A 15400-nucleotide genomic window follows, 5' to 3' on the forward strand; every position below is an offset into this window, starting at 1 on the left:
TGAGGATAAAATGGGATGCGTACAGAGAATGCTTAGCACAGTACTCGGCACATAGGAGGCTCTGGATGTTAGTAGCCATGGAAACGATGAGGTTTCACTGCTTTCACAGGACCAGAGCAGTCCCTGCCTGTACCTGTCATGTGAGAGCAGCAAAAACCACTTGTTCAACTTAGATTCTGCCTTGATGCCCTTGTAAGATGTCCCTGCTTTCAAAGACACTATTACTCGTTTTGCCACAGTGGGAGCCAGGATTTCCTGTCCATGCCCTGTCTAACCCTGTGGAAAGGGCTCAGTAAATAGAAGTGGCCCAACCAAAGTCCTGTGCCAACTCTCAATCTCCTCAAGTCCCCAGTATCACATTACTTTTTTTTTCCACTGAGCCACTTAGGTTGCTGTAAATTGTCTGCACTCTTTGAATCAAAGAGGCAGATATCCCCACGGCTTGTTGCAGATGGAGATTGATTGTGGTAGGAACTTGTTGCCCTAGTGGAAGTTATACTGCTAGAAGGCATCCTGCCAGAGTGGGGAGGGCCTGGGCTTTGCAATCAGCTTTTGGAGAGGCAGTGTAGCACAACTAGGAGCTTGGCCTCTGAGGCCACACTACATGGATTCAAATCCCACACTGAGTGTGACCTCAGGCCAACTACTGAGTTTCTCTTAGCTCATTTCCCCCAGCTATTTAATAGTGATCATAATAATAACAGTATCTATTTCTTGATTGCTCTGAGGACGACATGAGTTGATATACGTAAAGCGCCTGGAACAGCACATGGTACGCCGTAGACACTCAAATGTTAATTATCATTATGTTGTTCAAATCCTAGCTTCACCACTTGCAAGATGTGTGATCTCACTGAGCCTCAGCTTTCTCAGCTGTAAAATGGGGATCCTATTATAATGTATCTCATATAGTTGTTAAATGAAATACTTTGATAATATATGCAGAACTAACTGGCATGAAGCATGAGGGATTTAGGTGTGTGCTGATTTTAGTTCTCTTAACAGCACCAAAGAGGAGCCAATTGGCTCCGCAACCTCTTCCAGGGGCCATAAAGACCAGGATCTCAACCCTACTTCAGATAGCCACCATCACAACTACCTTAGCCACCTGAGCTGCGGTATCCTAACCCATGCTTCAAGTTTTCCCCATGTCTGGGGGGAGGGTGAGCTCAGGTAGCAGGGCTAGAAATGGGCATGAAGTGGCTTCTGGACGGCTGTCTACATGTCTGAAAGCCTAGCATCTAAGCAGACCTACTTATCTAATTTAACAGACATTAGGAACCCAATGTGTCCTTCCCTCAGAGTACAAAAGGAGAGGCATGGTATGGGCACAGGCACACCTGCACTGCTGCTGTCAGCTGCTGCAACCTGCAAATTTCACCTCCTTCCCTTATGGAGTTACTAGCCCTAGGATGACCGTTCTGCAGTCATCTGCTTACCCCACCCCCACCCCCTACTTTAGCCCCTTTTCTCCATTGTCTACTTGCAGGTCCTTCTTTCAGCAAAAGTTTCTCAAGGTAAGCCCAAATCTCCCTTTATTCCAAAAGATAATAACTCACCTTTAAAAAATGATTACTATCTGGTAGTCACTGTTCTAAGTGCCTTGCACATGTTACATCATTTGATCCTCTCAACCAACTTATGAAGTAGGTACTGTTATCATTCCCATTTTTTTTAGATGGGAATGCTTAGGAATTCAAACCCAGGTAGTCTGGTTTCAGCATCATGCCCTTAAACCATTATTTTATATTTCCTCTCCTTTTTTCCCCCCTACATTTTATTATGAATATTTTCAAACACTTAGAAAAGTTGAACAAGTTTAAAATGAACACCTATATATCCACCATTGTATAGTTTCTACAGTTAGTATTTTACTATATTTGCCTTATCACGTATCTATTCACTCCTCTATCCATCCACAAATCCATCTTAAATTCTTGATGCATTTCAAAGTACAACTTTATCCCCATACATTTGAAAACTTAAATGGAATGGACAAATTCCTTGAAAGGCAAACTACCAAAGCTCACTCAAGAAGAAATAGATAACCCAGATAACCCTATGTCTATTAAAGAAATTGAATTTGTTGTCAAAAATCTTTCCACAAAGAAAACTCCAGGCCCAGATGGCTTCAATGATGAATTCTACCAAACATTCAAGCAAAAAGTAATACCAGTTCTATGCAAACTCTTCTGGAAAATAGGAGAGAAGAGAACAATTCCCAACTCATTTGGTGAGGCCAGTATCTTGATATGAAAACCAGACTCGGACATCACGAGAAAACTACAGACTGAAATCCCTGATATACATAGACAAAAATCCTTAACAAAATACTAGCAAATCAAATCTGGTAATATATAAAAAGGATAAGACGTCATGACCAAGTGGGATTTATTCTGGCAATACTAGGCTGGTTCTTATTTCAAAAATCAATTAATGTAATTCACCACATCAATAGACTAAAAGAGAAAAACTGTATGACCATCTTAATACACACAGAAAAAGCACTTGAAAAAAAATTCAATATCCACTCTTGATAAAAGCTCTCCCAACAAACTAGGAGTAAAAGGGAATTTCTTCAACCTGTTATAAGGCATCTACAAAAAAATCTACAGCTAACATCAAACTTAATAGTGAAAAACTGGGAACAAAGTAACAATATCTGCTCTCACCACTTCTACTGAACACTGTATTGGAGGTCCTAGACAGTGCAATAGGGGCCTCCTCTCCTAATAAAGCCATACACAGTGGAAATGAAGACAAAATTATTTATATTTACAGATGACACGATTGTCTATGTAGAAAATGTTTTAAAATCTACCAAGAAAAGTGAGTTTGGCAAGGTTGCAGGATACAAGGAAAATATACAAAATTAAATTGCATTTCTACATAATAGTAAAGAATTTTAACTTGACCTTAAGAAAACAATAGTACCTACAATGGCAGTGAAAACATGAAATCTTAAGGATAAATATAACAAAATATGTGCAACATCTGTATGCTGAAAACTAGAAAATAAGTTGTGTAAATCAATATACTTCAAAAACTCAAGCATACATATCATTTAAAGTTCGATATTTGTTTACAGTATTTTAGGCAAAATGTACTTCCAGTGAAATGCACAAACATTAAGTATACATCTGTTAAGGTTTGGCAAACGTATACATCTGTGTAACTCAAACTCTTATCAAGATATACATCATCACCCAACAAAGTTCCCTCATGCCTTTTCCTAGTCAATCTCTGTGCTGCCTGCCACAGGCAACCACTGTTTTGAAAATTTTTCCCATAGAATAGCTGTTTTAGAACTTTATATAAAGGAATAGTAGAGTATGTACTCTTCTGTGTAAGGCTTCTTTTACCCCTAAGTTTCGTTTCTTCAAAGAATATGTATTGAGCAATTTCATACAGTAAGTCTTTCAGAAGTCTAGGCCTATGCAAAAACAGTTCAACACAGGAACTAACTTCTGGTTTGAATGCACCAGCCAAAAGGTGGCACTAGGAAAGACATGGGGAAGGAATCTGGCGGTAAGCTGGCAACAGCATAGGGAGTCCTCCCACAAATACCCTGAAGGATGGTGGTGGCTTGTATTAGAGTTGTAGGTCATAACCAGGGTATAGCAACAGCCAGTTTAGACCTGGGTCTCTGCAAACAAAGCCTGGGAGACATCTGCAAGTTTTTCAGCTCCAAATATATTTTAAAGCAGGAAATGGAAGGGAATACATGCTGTTTTGGATCAGGCACTGAGCCTGGCACTCTGTGTTACACAATCTCATTTGATCCACCCAACTAATTCATGAGGCAGCCATTACTTTCCTCCACTTTAGAGATGAGGTAATAAGACTTTATTTAGTACTGGCCATTTTATGAGGTAAAAATTCTTTTCTTTTTCCCTTTAAAAAAATCACATAACTACAACTTTTAGTGGCTGGATGACTTGCTTAAGGTCACTCAGATACCAATTATACAGTCAGGATATAAAGCCCAGTTATGTTCATTTTGTGAGGCAAAAGTTATTTTATTGGGCTTCCCTGGTGGCACAGTGGTTGAGAATCTGCCTGCCAATGCAGGGGACACGGGTTCGAGCCCTGGTCTGGGAAGATCCCACACGCCACAGAGCAGCTGGGCCCGTGAGCCACAATTACTGAGCCTGCGCATCTGGAGCCTGTGCTCCGCAACAAGAGAGCCCGCGACAGTGAGAGGCCCGCGCACCGCGATGAAGAGTGGCCCCCACTTGCCACAACTAGAGAAAGCCCTCGCACAGAAACGAAGACCCAGCACAGCCATAAATAAATAAATAAATAAATAAAAATTTTTAAAAAAAGTTATTTTATTCTACCTCTCAAGATGAGGTAAGTGCAATTTTGATCACTGAATGTCTTGCCCAAGGTTAGTAAGCTACCACCTGGTGGACCCAGCACTATATAATTTTAAGATATTATAATTGTTATGTTTTCGAATGATTTACCTAGCTTTCTCCTCACAAAGAGAATAATGAAGCTCACCCATCCAAGAGCCAAGTCCTCACCTGCACTGTTGGATTCCTGGGTTTCCAAGTGTTGCCAGGTGCCAAGCTGCTGTCCTCAAGGGTACCGTGCTGGGGATTATGATAGCAAGCTGAACACCGGATGCACTGGTGGTGGTGGCACCGGCAGTTGTAGCAGTTTGGCATCATATTTCTCTTTCGCAAAGCAGGGCAGACTTCCCCAGAACAATAAATGCAAGGGTCATGGACTACAGCTCCCTGGACATTGCAGGAGTAAGAGCACGTCCTGCGGTAATCAAAATCACCACAGTGTAGTGGCTTACAACACATGGATTGTTCTAGACCTTTGCTTGCAAAACATTCTTTGTAAGTGGTAGTTTCTGACTGAAGGGGTGACATGGAATGATATGATTGGTCTGTGGCATGATAGGGTTGGTCTGTGGAGTGATATGATTGGTCCATGGGATGGCGCCTCAATTCCCTATAGCTGGAGCTCATTGGCTGGAAGTTTTGGTCAACAGGTTTTGGTCTCTGAGTAAAAGTCTTGCTATGAGTGGTTAAACCTGGCAAATGAGATGTAGATTTGCTACTCTCTTCAAAGAACTTTCTTCTGTCTGCAAAGGGCAAGAGGATGGCTTCCTCCCCAGCTTGGGCAGTAGAAGCCTTCAATTCCTTGTCACCTGGGTTGGAAGAGTTTTCCACGGCTAGTGCCACATGTGGCTGCAGGTTGTGCTCTGGCGACCATCTCCAGTGACCTCCACGGACTCCGCGGTGAACATTTGTTTTTTCAGAGTCTGAGGAGGATGGGTCAGATGCCTTCCACCAGGCGTTCAGGCTCAAAGAGGACTGGCCAGGTCTCTGGCTAGGGCTCATTCGTCCCTCCAAGCCCGTCCTAGATTCATGGCCCTCAGGGGCTTGGCTGAGGCACTCTGAAGACCTAGCCCTGAGTATCATGCTCTTGTTGAAGAGCTTGTCTCTGGGGCTAGGTGGTTTTTTATACGAAGACAGAAGAGATGAGTTAGAGGCAGGAAGTGGAGGACTTTCTAGGCGCTCCTCGGTCTCTTCCACTGGCTCCTTGGTGTCACACAGCTGTGACAAGGGACTCTTGCCTTTCTGGAGCTGGGCCTTCCTCCTCTGAATTTCATTACGTAGATTGGTAGCAAAACGCTCGCTCTTCCGCCGGTTTTGTATTGAGCGGCCCCGGGTCCCCCCATTTCGCCTACCACCCACCCGGCCACACTCCTTGGGCTCGCTGTCCCCTTCTTCAGTTGCCTCTGTGCGGCCAGCTACTTTAGTGGTTTGTTGAACAAGGGAGCCAGAGGCAGAGGACTGCTGGCTGGCCAATTCACTGTCAGCTCTGCTTGCTCTGTTTGGGTCCTGGAAACTTCTTTCTGGAGGGTGTCCATCAGCTTCTCCATGTGGGGAACTGCTTGGGCTCTGATGCCCCGAACCCAGAAGTCTATCATCCACTGGCCTGGTCTTTCTCTCTTTGCTGGGCTGGTCCTGGGTTCCTCCTGCAGGGGGACATGGGCTTTTCTTGCCTGTGTGGCTACTGTGCAAAGGGGATAGAGTCCACTCCTGCCCATCCTGCCCAGCTGGAAGCTCCGTCCCCTTGCTGTCCCTAGTATCAAGGTGCACATGCTGCAAGTGGGACACCAGTAGCTGTTCAGGGGCACTATGGCGATGTCCTGTGAGGTGTGGAGGGCTGCCAAAAGAAGAAGCCTTAGCTAGTCCTGCTGAAGCCTGGTTGAGTGGGCTGGAATCTGTGCTGGAAGCTTTGTCATATGCTTTTGGGAATCCAACAGCTTTGGCCGAGGCCTCCATCAGTAGATGCTCAGAGCCCTTCTGGCTGGATTCAGGAAGTTGGCTGAGCTCACAGTTCTGATGGCCCTCATTTGTCACTTGGTCTTGCCCGCTGAGGCAGCAGAACCTGTTAGGGTTCCTTGGGGATAGCATGGTGTCCAAGCTAGGTTTCTCCTGTTGCAAGGAGTCCACAAGCTCAGAAGCCCTGCTCTGCTCTCCATTGAGGAGTTGGGCTCTGGAGGCCTGAAGACTGTCTCGCCTCACTGGAGGTTGTGGTGGACCCCTGGCAGCCTTGGCAGGCCCTGAGTGGTGGACCTCCTGTGGACGGGATGATATCTGGGAGCTAGGAGTCAGGTGGCCCCCACTGGTACGCCGGCCACTTCCTGAGGTCTCGGCCACATTAAGCTGGCCATTAGGGGCCTTAGTTGGCCCTGGGCCTTGCATGATGCAGTCCACAGAGCCTGGCTCCTCTGGCCTGAGGGAAAGGGCACAGTCAGAGGCATTTGAGCTGGCCGAGAAGGAGCTATAGGCTGAGTCACGCTGATTGGGGTATGTGCTCTGGTCAATGGGCAAGAGGTGGCCCTCATAGGTGGCTTGGCCTGGTTGCTCCAGGCTCTCCATGCTGCCAATGGAGCTGCTTTTCTCAGTGCTGCAGTGCCGGGAGAGTGGACACCACTGCACACACACGTCACTGCAAGACACAGGACACACCAGTTAGTTACGTCACCAGATCCCTTTCCCACCTTAGCCAGCCCTGCCATGGGAGAGGCACCCATGTCACAAGTGAGAGAGAGATAAGGCAAAAGAGGAAGGAAGGGCTGATTTAATTTCAGCCAGCCCATTTTGTAAATCAGTGGTTCTCAAATTTGAGCATGTATCAGAATCACCCAGAGGGCTCATCAGAACACAGGTGACTAGGTCTCATGCCCAGAGTTTTAGGTCTGGGTGGATCCTGAGAATTTTACTTCTGACAAGTTCCTGGGTGATGCTGGTGCTCTTGGTTCAGGGACCATGCTTTTGAGAATCACTGGTGCCAAGCAAGCCCTGCAAAGGAAAGTGATTGTGAGGATGTGATTTTCTCAAGATCGCCCAGCTCTAGTTCATGGCCCAGACAGGGCCAGAATTTAGGCGTCCCCCTGTTCTTTTCTTGGTAATAGTAATCCTCACCATTTACTGAGGACCTACAATGTGCCAGGCACTTTACAATGTCTCATTTCAAACTGAAGGGAAGAGATTATTATCTCCACTTGACAAATGAGAAAACTGAAGCTGAGAGAGGGAAAGTAAACTGACAAGCTCACACAGCAGCTAAAGAAGCAGACCTGGAATTTGAACCCAGGCCTCTATGAGTCTAATGTCCTAGGTCTTCTGCTACACTGTCTGTTAAATGTAAATAATAGTAATATCTGTATCAGAGGGTTGCTTTGTGGGTGAAATCAGATAATAAAAGTGAAGCTCTTGTCGCAGCCTGGGCACCTAGCGAAGGTTCAATACCTGGAGCTGCTGCTCTCTTGGTTGTTGTTTTCATGGCTATTGTTATCAGCATCCTCTCTACTACGACTTTTGATACTACAGTGGTCCCTGCCCACCCAGGCCGCCCTCATCCCCCATGGCAAAGCCAAACCGGGGAGAACAAAGAAGCGACTAGGACCAGACACAATCTTGAATTTTAAGTACCATTTCCCACACACAAAGCCAAACTGAGCCAAGTCATGCCAGTAACACCCTGTGACTAGAAACCCAGGAGGTTGCAGGCTGCCCTCAGAAAGGCCACAGCTCCAAACACCAGAGCTGAGCGGTGGCGGGAGCCCACAAGATCCCCCAGGTCAGCCTTTCCTAATTCTTGCTCCCTGCCTTGCCCCTTAGCCACTCCACTTACTTGACCTCTGGGCTAGGAATCCATCAATTACTCCTTGGCAAGGAGATCTGCTACCCAACCCACCACCCTTCCTGCTGAAAACCGCCACGCCCCCACTCAAACAGAAGCCAAGCTCAGAATATATTTCTGTGTATTCTCCCAGAACAAAACTGCCTCCGCCTCTTCCCTGAGCCCCTGGCTTCCGATGCCAGATAAAGACACCGAGTCAGGACAAACTCAACCCTTAGCTTCCCTGAGCCTCCTCAACAGAAATCCCTTCTCAGAGGGAAGATCTTGTTGTGGAAGGGAAAAGGCAGCTGAGGCCAGCAGCTTTGCTGGCTCCGGGCTTGCTGAGAAAGTTCTCTGAGTCTGCTGGGCAGCTGTTTCAACCACAGACCATGCCAAGCACCCTAAATTGAGAGATCCTCATTGCAGGTGGACCCTGTTATTCAGGGAGGTTCCCATTCTGAAAGCTTTGGTTCTGTGACAGAGCTGGGATGAGAGGAACAATGGATGAGGTCACCATGAGTCACTGTAGCTAGAGAATAGGACCAGAACCCAGTCCCAGGGCCACCGATATCAGAGACCAGGATGATGCAGAGGAGCCAGGGAAAGAGACTGCAAAGGAAACAAGGTGAAAAGGAGGAGAGAGTGGTGTTTTGCAAGTCAAGTGAGGTCAGTATTTCAAGGAAACATTTTCTAAAAGGAAAGCGACTGTCCCGAAGTCACAGACAGTTCTCAGTAGACGAGGACCAGAAGCCAGGCACTCTGGAACCCCACCCCATTTTCCGGGATAGCACTCTGGGCTCTACAGCCTCCAACGGGGACTAGAGCAGAGGAGAAGGAGTGGCTGGGTGATCTAGCCTCTACCCCGTCTTGAGGGGAGGGTTCTAGACTTACCTCGTGTTGCAGCCGGAATGCCAGGACAAGCTGAAGGCTTCAGAAGGGAAATGCATGTTGGTGGCCGCTTCAGGGCATCCCTCCAGCAGCTTGGCCACATGCCATGAATGTGGCCTACTGACGGGGGCGTTCCTCCTACAGTAAGAAAGGGGCAGGAAGTCAACTTAAGGAACCAGAGGTGAAATCACTTCCCAGGCAGCTTCCGCCCCCACCCCCTCTTTCCCTTAAATGAAGTAGAACATCTTGCAAGGAGCTGGTGTAGGAATCTTACTGGCCACCCCCTCAGCTCTCAGTACTCAAATCTCCTTCACCCCAAGGACAATCCCTGGAGATACAGAATGTTAGCGTCACAGGGCTCTTTTGCTCATGGGTGTATCCCAAGCGTGTACAGCAGTGCCGGACGCATAGTAGATGCTCAAAAAATATTTGTGGAATAAGTGAGTGCTGCTGCCCAATGAACAGTGCGCCCACCCTAAGTTTTCTCTGAGAAAAAATTCATTCTGGCCAATCTTCCCATTTTTCTCTAAGAAAGGGATAGGTAAATGACTGAGAAGTTTGAGCAAGTCAACACTAATTGGCTGCCAAGTTTTGGCTTATTCATTTGATCAGCATTTGTTGTATGTGTCTTGTGTACCATCTGTACATAGCTCTGGGGATACAGAGATCAATCAAATATGGCTTTGCCCTTGAGAACTTACAGATTAGTGAGAGAGAAAGACCTAATTCAAATAAAGCATGGTAAAGGCATTCAGAGAGTGAAGGATAAGATGGGCACAGAGGTGAGGTCCCCAAGTTTGTAGGCAAAAGGGTGGCAAGGAGCCCCAACTCCTGCCAGGGAGAATAGAACGAGATGATGGATGGTGTGCTAGGCTGACAGGGGAGACCGGCTGTTCAGCAGGACAGGGGTGAATAAAGGGAAATGGGCCTGAGGCCAAGGCTCTGGATACAACCACAGCGTCTGCCTGGTGCTGGAGGCTGCAGCCACAACTCTTGCATTGACTGGCTTCTACAGGACCCATCCCTGTGCTCTGGTATATTTCACATGAATAGATGCCACCCTTGCAAGTGGGGAAGAATGGGATGGGGAAGAGCATGTATGGGGCATGGGTAGTGCCAGAAGATAAAGAGATGATTGATACGAGAGAGAATGAGGGGAGGGGGGAGAATAAGAGAGAGGGGAAAGGGAGGAGGGAAGGGGGAAGGAGAGAGAGAGAGAGAGGGGAAGGGAGGGGAGGGGAGAGAAGGGGAGGGGAGAGGAAACAAGGAGAGAAAGATAGATGTCAGAAGGGCCAGACAGATGACAGAGATAAGAGGGAGAGATGGTACAGAGAAAAATAAGTGACAGAAAGGGAGAAAAGTCTGAGAAAGACTATAAGGAACTACACAGAGAGAAATGGATGACAGAGAACAAGATAATGACAGAGTAAGAGAAACAGACGATAAATAAAGGAGATGATGGAGAGATAAACAGATGATAGCTTATTTACTAATTTATTCATTCATTTACTGTGGCAGATTCCATACTAGACACACTGAGGGAGCAGAGTTGACTAAGATAAGGGCCCGTGTTTTCAACACTCTTGTTATAGAGGGGGATAAATCAGCTCTCTACCTCCCAGGAGCAGTAGTAGACAGACTCAAGCTGATTCCATCCTAGCTGGGAATGCCCCTCACCCCAGCGGAAACACAGAATATCCCAGCTGTGCAGAGCTCTAGAGGGCTAAGGCCTAAAAAGGTAGTCCTGAGGAGAATGACCTTGCTGGGGAAAACATGTGTTGAGCGGTAACAGGCCAGACACAGAGAAGGAGGTGTAAGAGGAAGGGCAGGGGAAGCTGCCTACCAAAGGTCAGGAACCAGAGCCACAGGTCAGCAGCAGTGGCTAAAACTTATGGGAAGGAAAGGAGGTGAGGCCCCCACATTTAACCACACTGTTCTATTATGGATTCAGAGTGCCCAGCAGGGAGGCACAAGGCACTAGAAGACCTTGTGGGGAGGCACCTGCTCCAGAGTTTCACACACAAAACCATGATGCTAGAAACCTCTCCAGCGGCTGTTACCCAGAAGTCATCCATTAACAACGATTTATAAAGCATCTCACAGATGTACTATGTACTAGTACGTGCTAGGTACCATGTGTATCTACTATGTACCACATTTCTAGGCACTGAGGATACAGTGGAGAGCACGGCACCTCTCTTATTTTGGGCCCTTCTTCCACATCCAGCATTCCTGAAGTTGAGTGCAGAGTTTAAAACCTGGGCAGTCAGCCTTGATACCACCTTCTCCCCAACCATCCAGTCTCTTACTGAATTCTACTGAGCCTTCTTTTACAGTATCTCTTTGGCTTTTCCTCTTTCTATCTCTCCCCCCGCCCCCCACCACTATTTCCATTGAGGCTATTCCACATAATCATTTTTCTCCTCCACAGAGCCCGCCACCCACAGCTCCTGTTCTAGCCTTTAACACTTTGTGTCCAAAATGCTGTGTTAGTCTGCCAGCCAGTCTCACCTTGTTCCACCTCCAGTCACTGCTTTTAGATCATATCATATCAAACACCAATTGGATTGTGGCACTTTCCTATTCAAGAATCTTCACTGGCTCCCTATTTCTTAACCTGTCCTGCAGCAAATGTAAACTGGATCAGACTTTCAAAGCCCTTTATAAGCTATCTTTACCCACCCAGCCCAACCTCTCATGTCTCTGTTCCAACCACACCCTGCAACCAGCTTTGTGGCTCTGCTTTTGGTTTTCTAGTAGAATCTAGCACAGGCTCTGGAATTGGACCTTGGTTGGAATCCACCACTTAAAAGCTCTGTTGCTTTAGACAGGTGCCTTCACTTTTCAGAGCTCTAGCTTCCATGATAGTAAAATGGGGATAACAGTACCTAATTAATGGAGTTGTAAAAAAATCAAATGAGACCATGAATATCAACTGCCTAGAATAGGGTTTCAGTTGTTACTGTGAATGTTCCCTCTGCCTGGAACGCCCCCTCTCATTTTGTTACTCTAAATCCCACCTGTTATTCAAGGTACTGCTCGAGTAACGTATACTCCAGGGAGCTTGTCCTTAGTAATCTAGTCCCCACAATTTAGCCCATCATAATATAATGTTTGATATTGCTCATCATCATTTCATGTACGTTAGTCTCATCCTACCAACTATACCAAGCCAGCAGGCAACGAGACAAAAACAAGTGAGACAGATCTACTAGGTTCATAGCCTAACTACCATTTTGGATGTGTGATTCTGTGTAAGTCACTTAACCTATCTGAGCTTTAGTCAGTTTTCTTATCTAAAAAAAAAAAAAAAACAAAACAAAACAATAATCCTTACCTGGCTAGGTTATTGTGAGGAAGAGAGAGAATATTCTCAAAGCATCTGGGACACATACTGATGCATAACAAGTGGTCAATATGTAGTAGGTACTATAGTAAGGGTTGTCAGCTCAGGCTTGTCCTTCTCGATGGTTTAAGAGTACTTCCACCCAGATTTGTCCATCCACTGTCAAGGTTCCACTAGCATCACTCCCTTGCCACACTTTGAAAGATAGCTTACAAAGGCTCCTACTCTCTCTAGGGTTTCTCCAGGAGTGGGAAACAACCCTAACGGAGACAGAAGCAAGGCAGTGGGGGCTTTGGGACCACCTGGGAGAAAAGCACGAGCTGCAGGGAGGAAAATCCCAGTGGAGGAACTATAGCCAGAGCTGGAGCCTTCTAGCCCTAGATTAGGAAAGGAGAGGAAACTATCTATAGGGTCTAATACCTGGCCTATTATTATTCCTGAAGAGCCCTAGACTTGGAGTCAGTCCACACTCACATTCCAATCCTAGCAGTGTGACCTGGGGCAAGTCACTTCTCTGAGTTGTAGATTCTTTATCTGTAAAATGGAGATGATCACCATCCCTTATTCATGAGTTAAAGTCTGGATTAAATGCAGTCCCACGTGTGAAATCACTCAGCATCGTGTCTGACGTACTATTAACTTAAAAAAACATAACACTATTAACTTAAAAAAATAACAACAGGGACCGTTTACTGGATACTTAAGATGTACCTGGCACTGCACACTTTGCATGCATTAGCTGATTCAATCCTCACTCCAGCCTTATCAGTAAGCGCTATTATTATGGTCCCTTTACAGATGCAGAAACAGAGACACAGAGAGCTGAACTGCTTTGCCAAGAACACACAGCTAGTAACCAGCAGTTGAGAATGAGGCTCAGGTCCTCCAACTCTTTTTAGGATACCACACGACCCCGCCTCCTCAAAGAGGGATCTATCTCAAAAAGCTTATACACCTAAGGCTTCTCCTAGCCATTCCTTCAAGAAGCAGTCAGAAAAGGGAAGTCTCAGTAGTCCTAAAGTTTAAACCATCCCCTCCTCAGGCAGTGGGGAAAGAGGATGAGGAGAAATAAGCACAGAGGTAAGAAAATGCCAACCACCAACCATGTAGCTCCAGGCCTAGCTGTGGAGGCAACAACCTCTTTCTCCTAAGGCACTATCATTAAACACACACCCTATCATTCACTACCCCCAAATTCCTTTCTTAGGAAGCAAAACGGGATATTGAAGAAAGAAAGCCGAAGGGGGAAGAGGGAAAAGCAGCCATGATGGCCATGGCTACCAGTAGTACCTACCATGGAAGTTGCCCAGGATGGGGAGATGGCTTAGGAGAGAGCTGGTTATCCAGCCAGCTCAGATGCTCCTCAACAACCCCTCCAGCCAGCCCCCTGGGCTTCTTTCTGCAGGCTGGATCCTCCTTTAGCAGAAACCCATCTGCCTTCCTTTAAGTCCTCTTGACAAGAGGGGCCATCAGCCCAAGCCCCTGAGTGTGATTCAAGGGGCTCAAGCACAGCCAGGTCCCAGTTCCAAGAACAGAAAGGAGTAGCACTGAAGGCAAGGTATGGCCATCAGCCTGGTTGGGCCTAGAGGAGGCCACAGCCTTAGGGAATGAAAGGCAGTGTCAAGAGCTGGATAGGAGTGAAGACGCTGCTCCAGAAACCAGCCAGCACCCTGGTGGCAAAGGGAAGGATGAAAGGCAGTTCCAGCAGCATAAACAGCCCCCCTGTTCCCTACTCCAGCCTCCTCTGAGCCCTGGCCCGCCCCCTTCCACAGCTCAGAGGCCAATAAGGAAGCTGGGCCCCCAGCCACTGCTAGAACTCAGGAAAGGAGCAAGGAAATGATGTTTGGGAAAGATAAAGCGGGTGTCTAAAAAGAATTTTTAAAAATACACGTAAGTGAGAGAGAAAAATACCCCAGACACATACACTTAAAAGAATTCCTGTGCTTCCTGGACTGGGTTGACCCCACCCAGCCATCTCCGCAGGTCCTCTGGGCCCCAGAAAAGGAAAGCTCAGATCAGCCAAGCCCAGCAGCCTCCAGGTCCAGAAAAGCAAGTAGCACTACAGCTGATTTTACATAGATGGGGGCAAGTAACCTAGAGCTCTCCCAAGATGAATGTCCTGCTGAGATAGAAAGATTCACAAGCCATTCTGGGCTGTATTTTCAGGGTCTGCACGTCCTACAGGCACCTGAGCAGATCCAAAGGAAACTGCATTTCACACCAGACACTCCAACTCCAGAATAGTGCTGCTTGGAGTAAGCACCCCTGCCTCTGCCATGATTTTGCTCTGACCTCTGGCAATTTACTCCCCCTCTATGGGCTTCTGTTTCCTCTCTGCAAAATAAAACATTGAAGTCCACTGTCACAAACAACCCGTCCAACTATGGCATGCTCTGACGTAAGAGTCCCAGGCCCGAGCCTGGGGGTCCACATGATGTCCTCAATGACCTACGCAACAGCCAGAACCCCGAGCAGCCCCACAGGAGTTCGTTGCACACACGAAGCCCAAGCTCAGGCATCAGAATTTGATTTCTCTTGGGGATTTAGAGTTAGGGTTTTCCCTTCATAATATTCCTGGATCCCCACTCCAGTTTCCCTTGGCCTCTGGTCCCAATTCCAGCCATTTCTGGCCCCTGAGAGGGTTTATGTGAGCTTCCTCAGGACAAGAAGGATGCCAGGGCCTTCGCTTTCTAGGGAAATCATGCCGGGAGGCACCTTCCCCTCTCTTCCCTCTGTACCTCCTAGGGAGGTTTGGGTGGACTTTTGTCTGTTCCACAAAAGGCAGGTGCCAAAGCCCTCCTTTGGTAGTTAGAAGTACTGTAAGGGGGGAGTTTGGGGATTTTATGTGCATGTGGATCTGGCTTGGAGTCTCAGCTTTCCCACCCACTAGTTGTTTGGCCTTGGGCGTGTCACAGAGCCTCAATTTCCTCATCTGCAGTGCATGCCTCGCACGTGATAGGCATTAATATTAGGTTATTAATATTGTCCTCTACCCCAAATAATAATGGG

At 46.9% G+C, this 15400-nt stretch overlaps 1 protein-coding gene across 4 annotated transcripts in view; it reads right to left on the reverse strand.

Moving 5' to 3' along the window:
* Positions 1-15400, reverse strand: part of SHROOM4 (shroom family member 4) — a 199620-nt gene that overhangs the window by 33499 nt on the left and 150721 nt on the right. For 2 of the 4 annotated variants that reach the window (XM_059910096.1, XM_059910095.1), the window contains exons 3-4: positions 9049-9183; positions 4530-6981 (exon numbers count right to left, since the gene is read on the reverse strand). In XM_059910096.1, coding sequence (XP_059766079.1) covers positions 4530-6981; positions 9049-9183 — 2587 coding nt within the window. Of the gene's footprint in view, positions 1-4529; positions 6982-9048; positions 9184-12382; positions 12424-13685; positions 14101-15400 lie in introns of those variants that run through there. The other 2 variants (XM_059910097.1, XM_059910098.1) reach the window with 2 other exon arrangements.

This window comes from Balaenoptera ricei, chromosome X (assembly GCF_028023285.1).
Source record: "Balaenoptera ricei isolate mBalRic1 chromosome X, mBalRic1.hap2, whole genome shotgun sequence".
Taxonomy (NCBI): domain Eukaryota; kingdom Metazoa; phylum Chordata; class Mammalia; order Artiodactyla; family Balaenopteridae; genus Balaenoptera; species Balaenoptera ricei.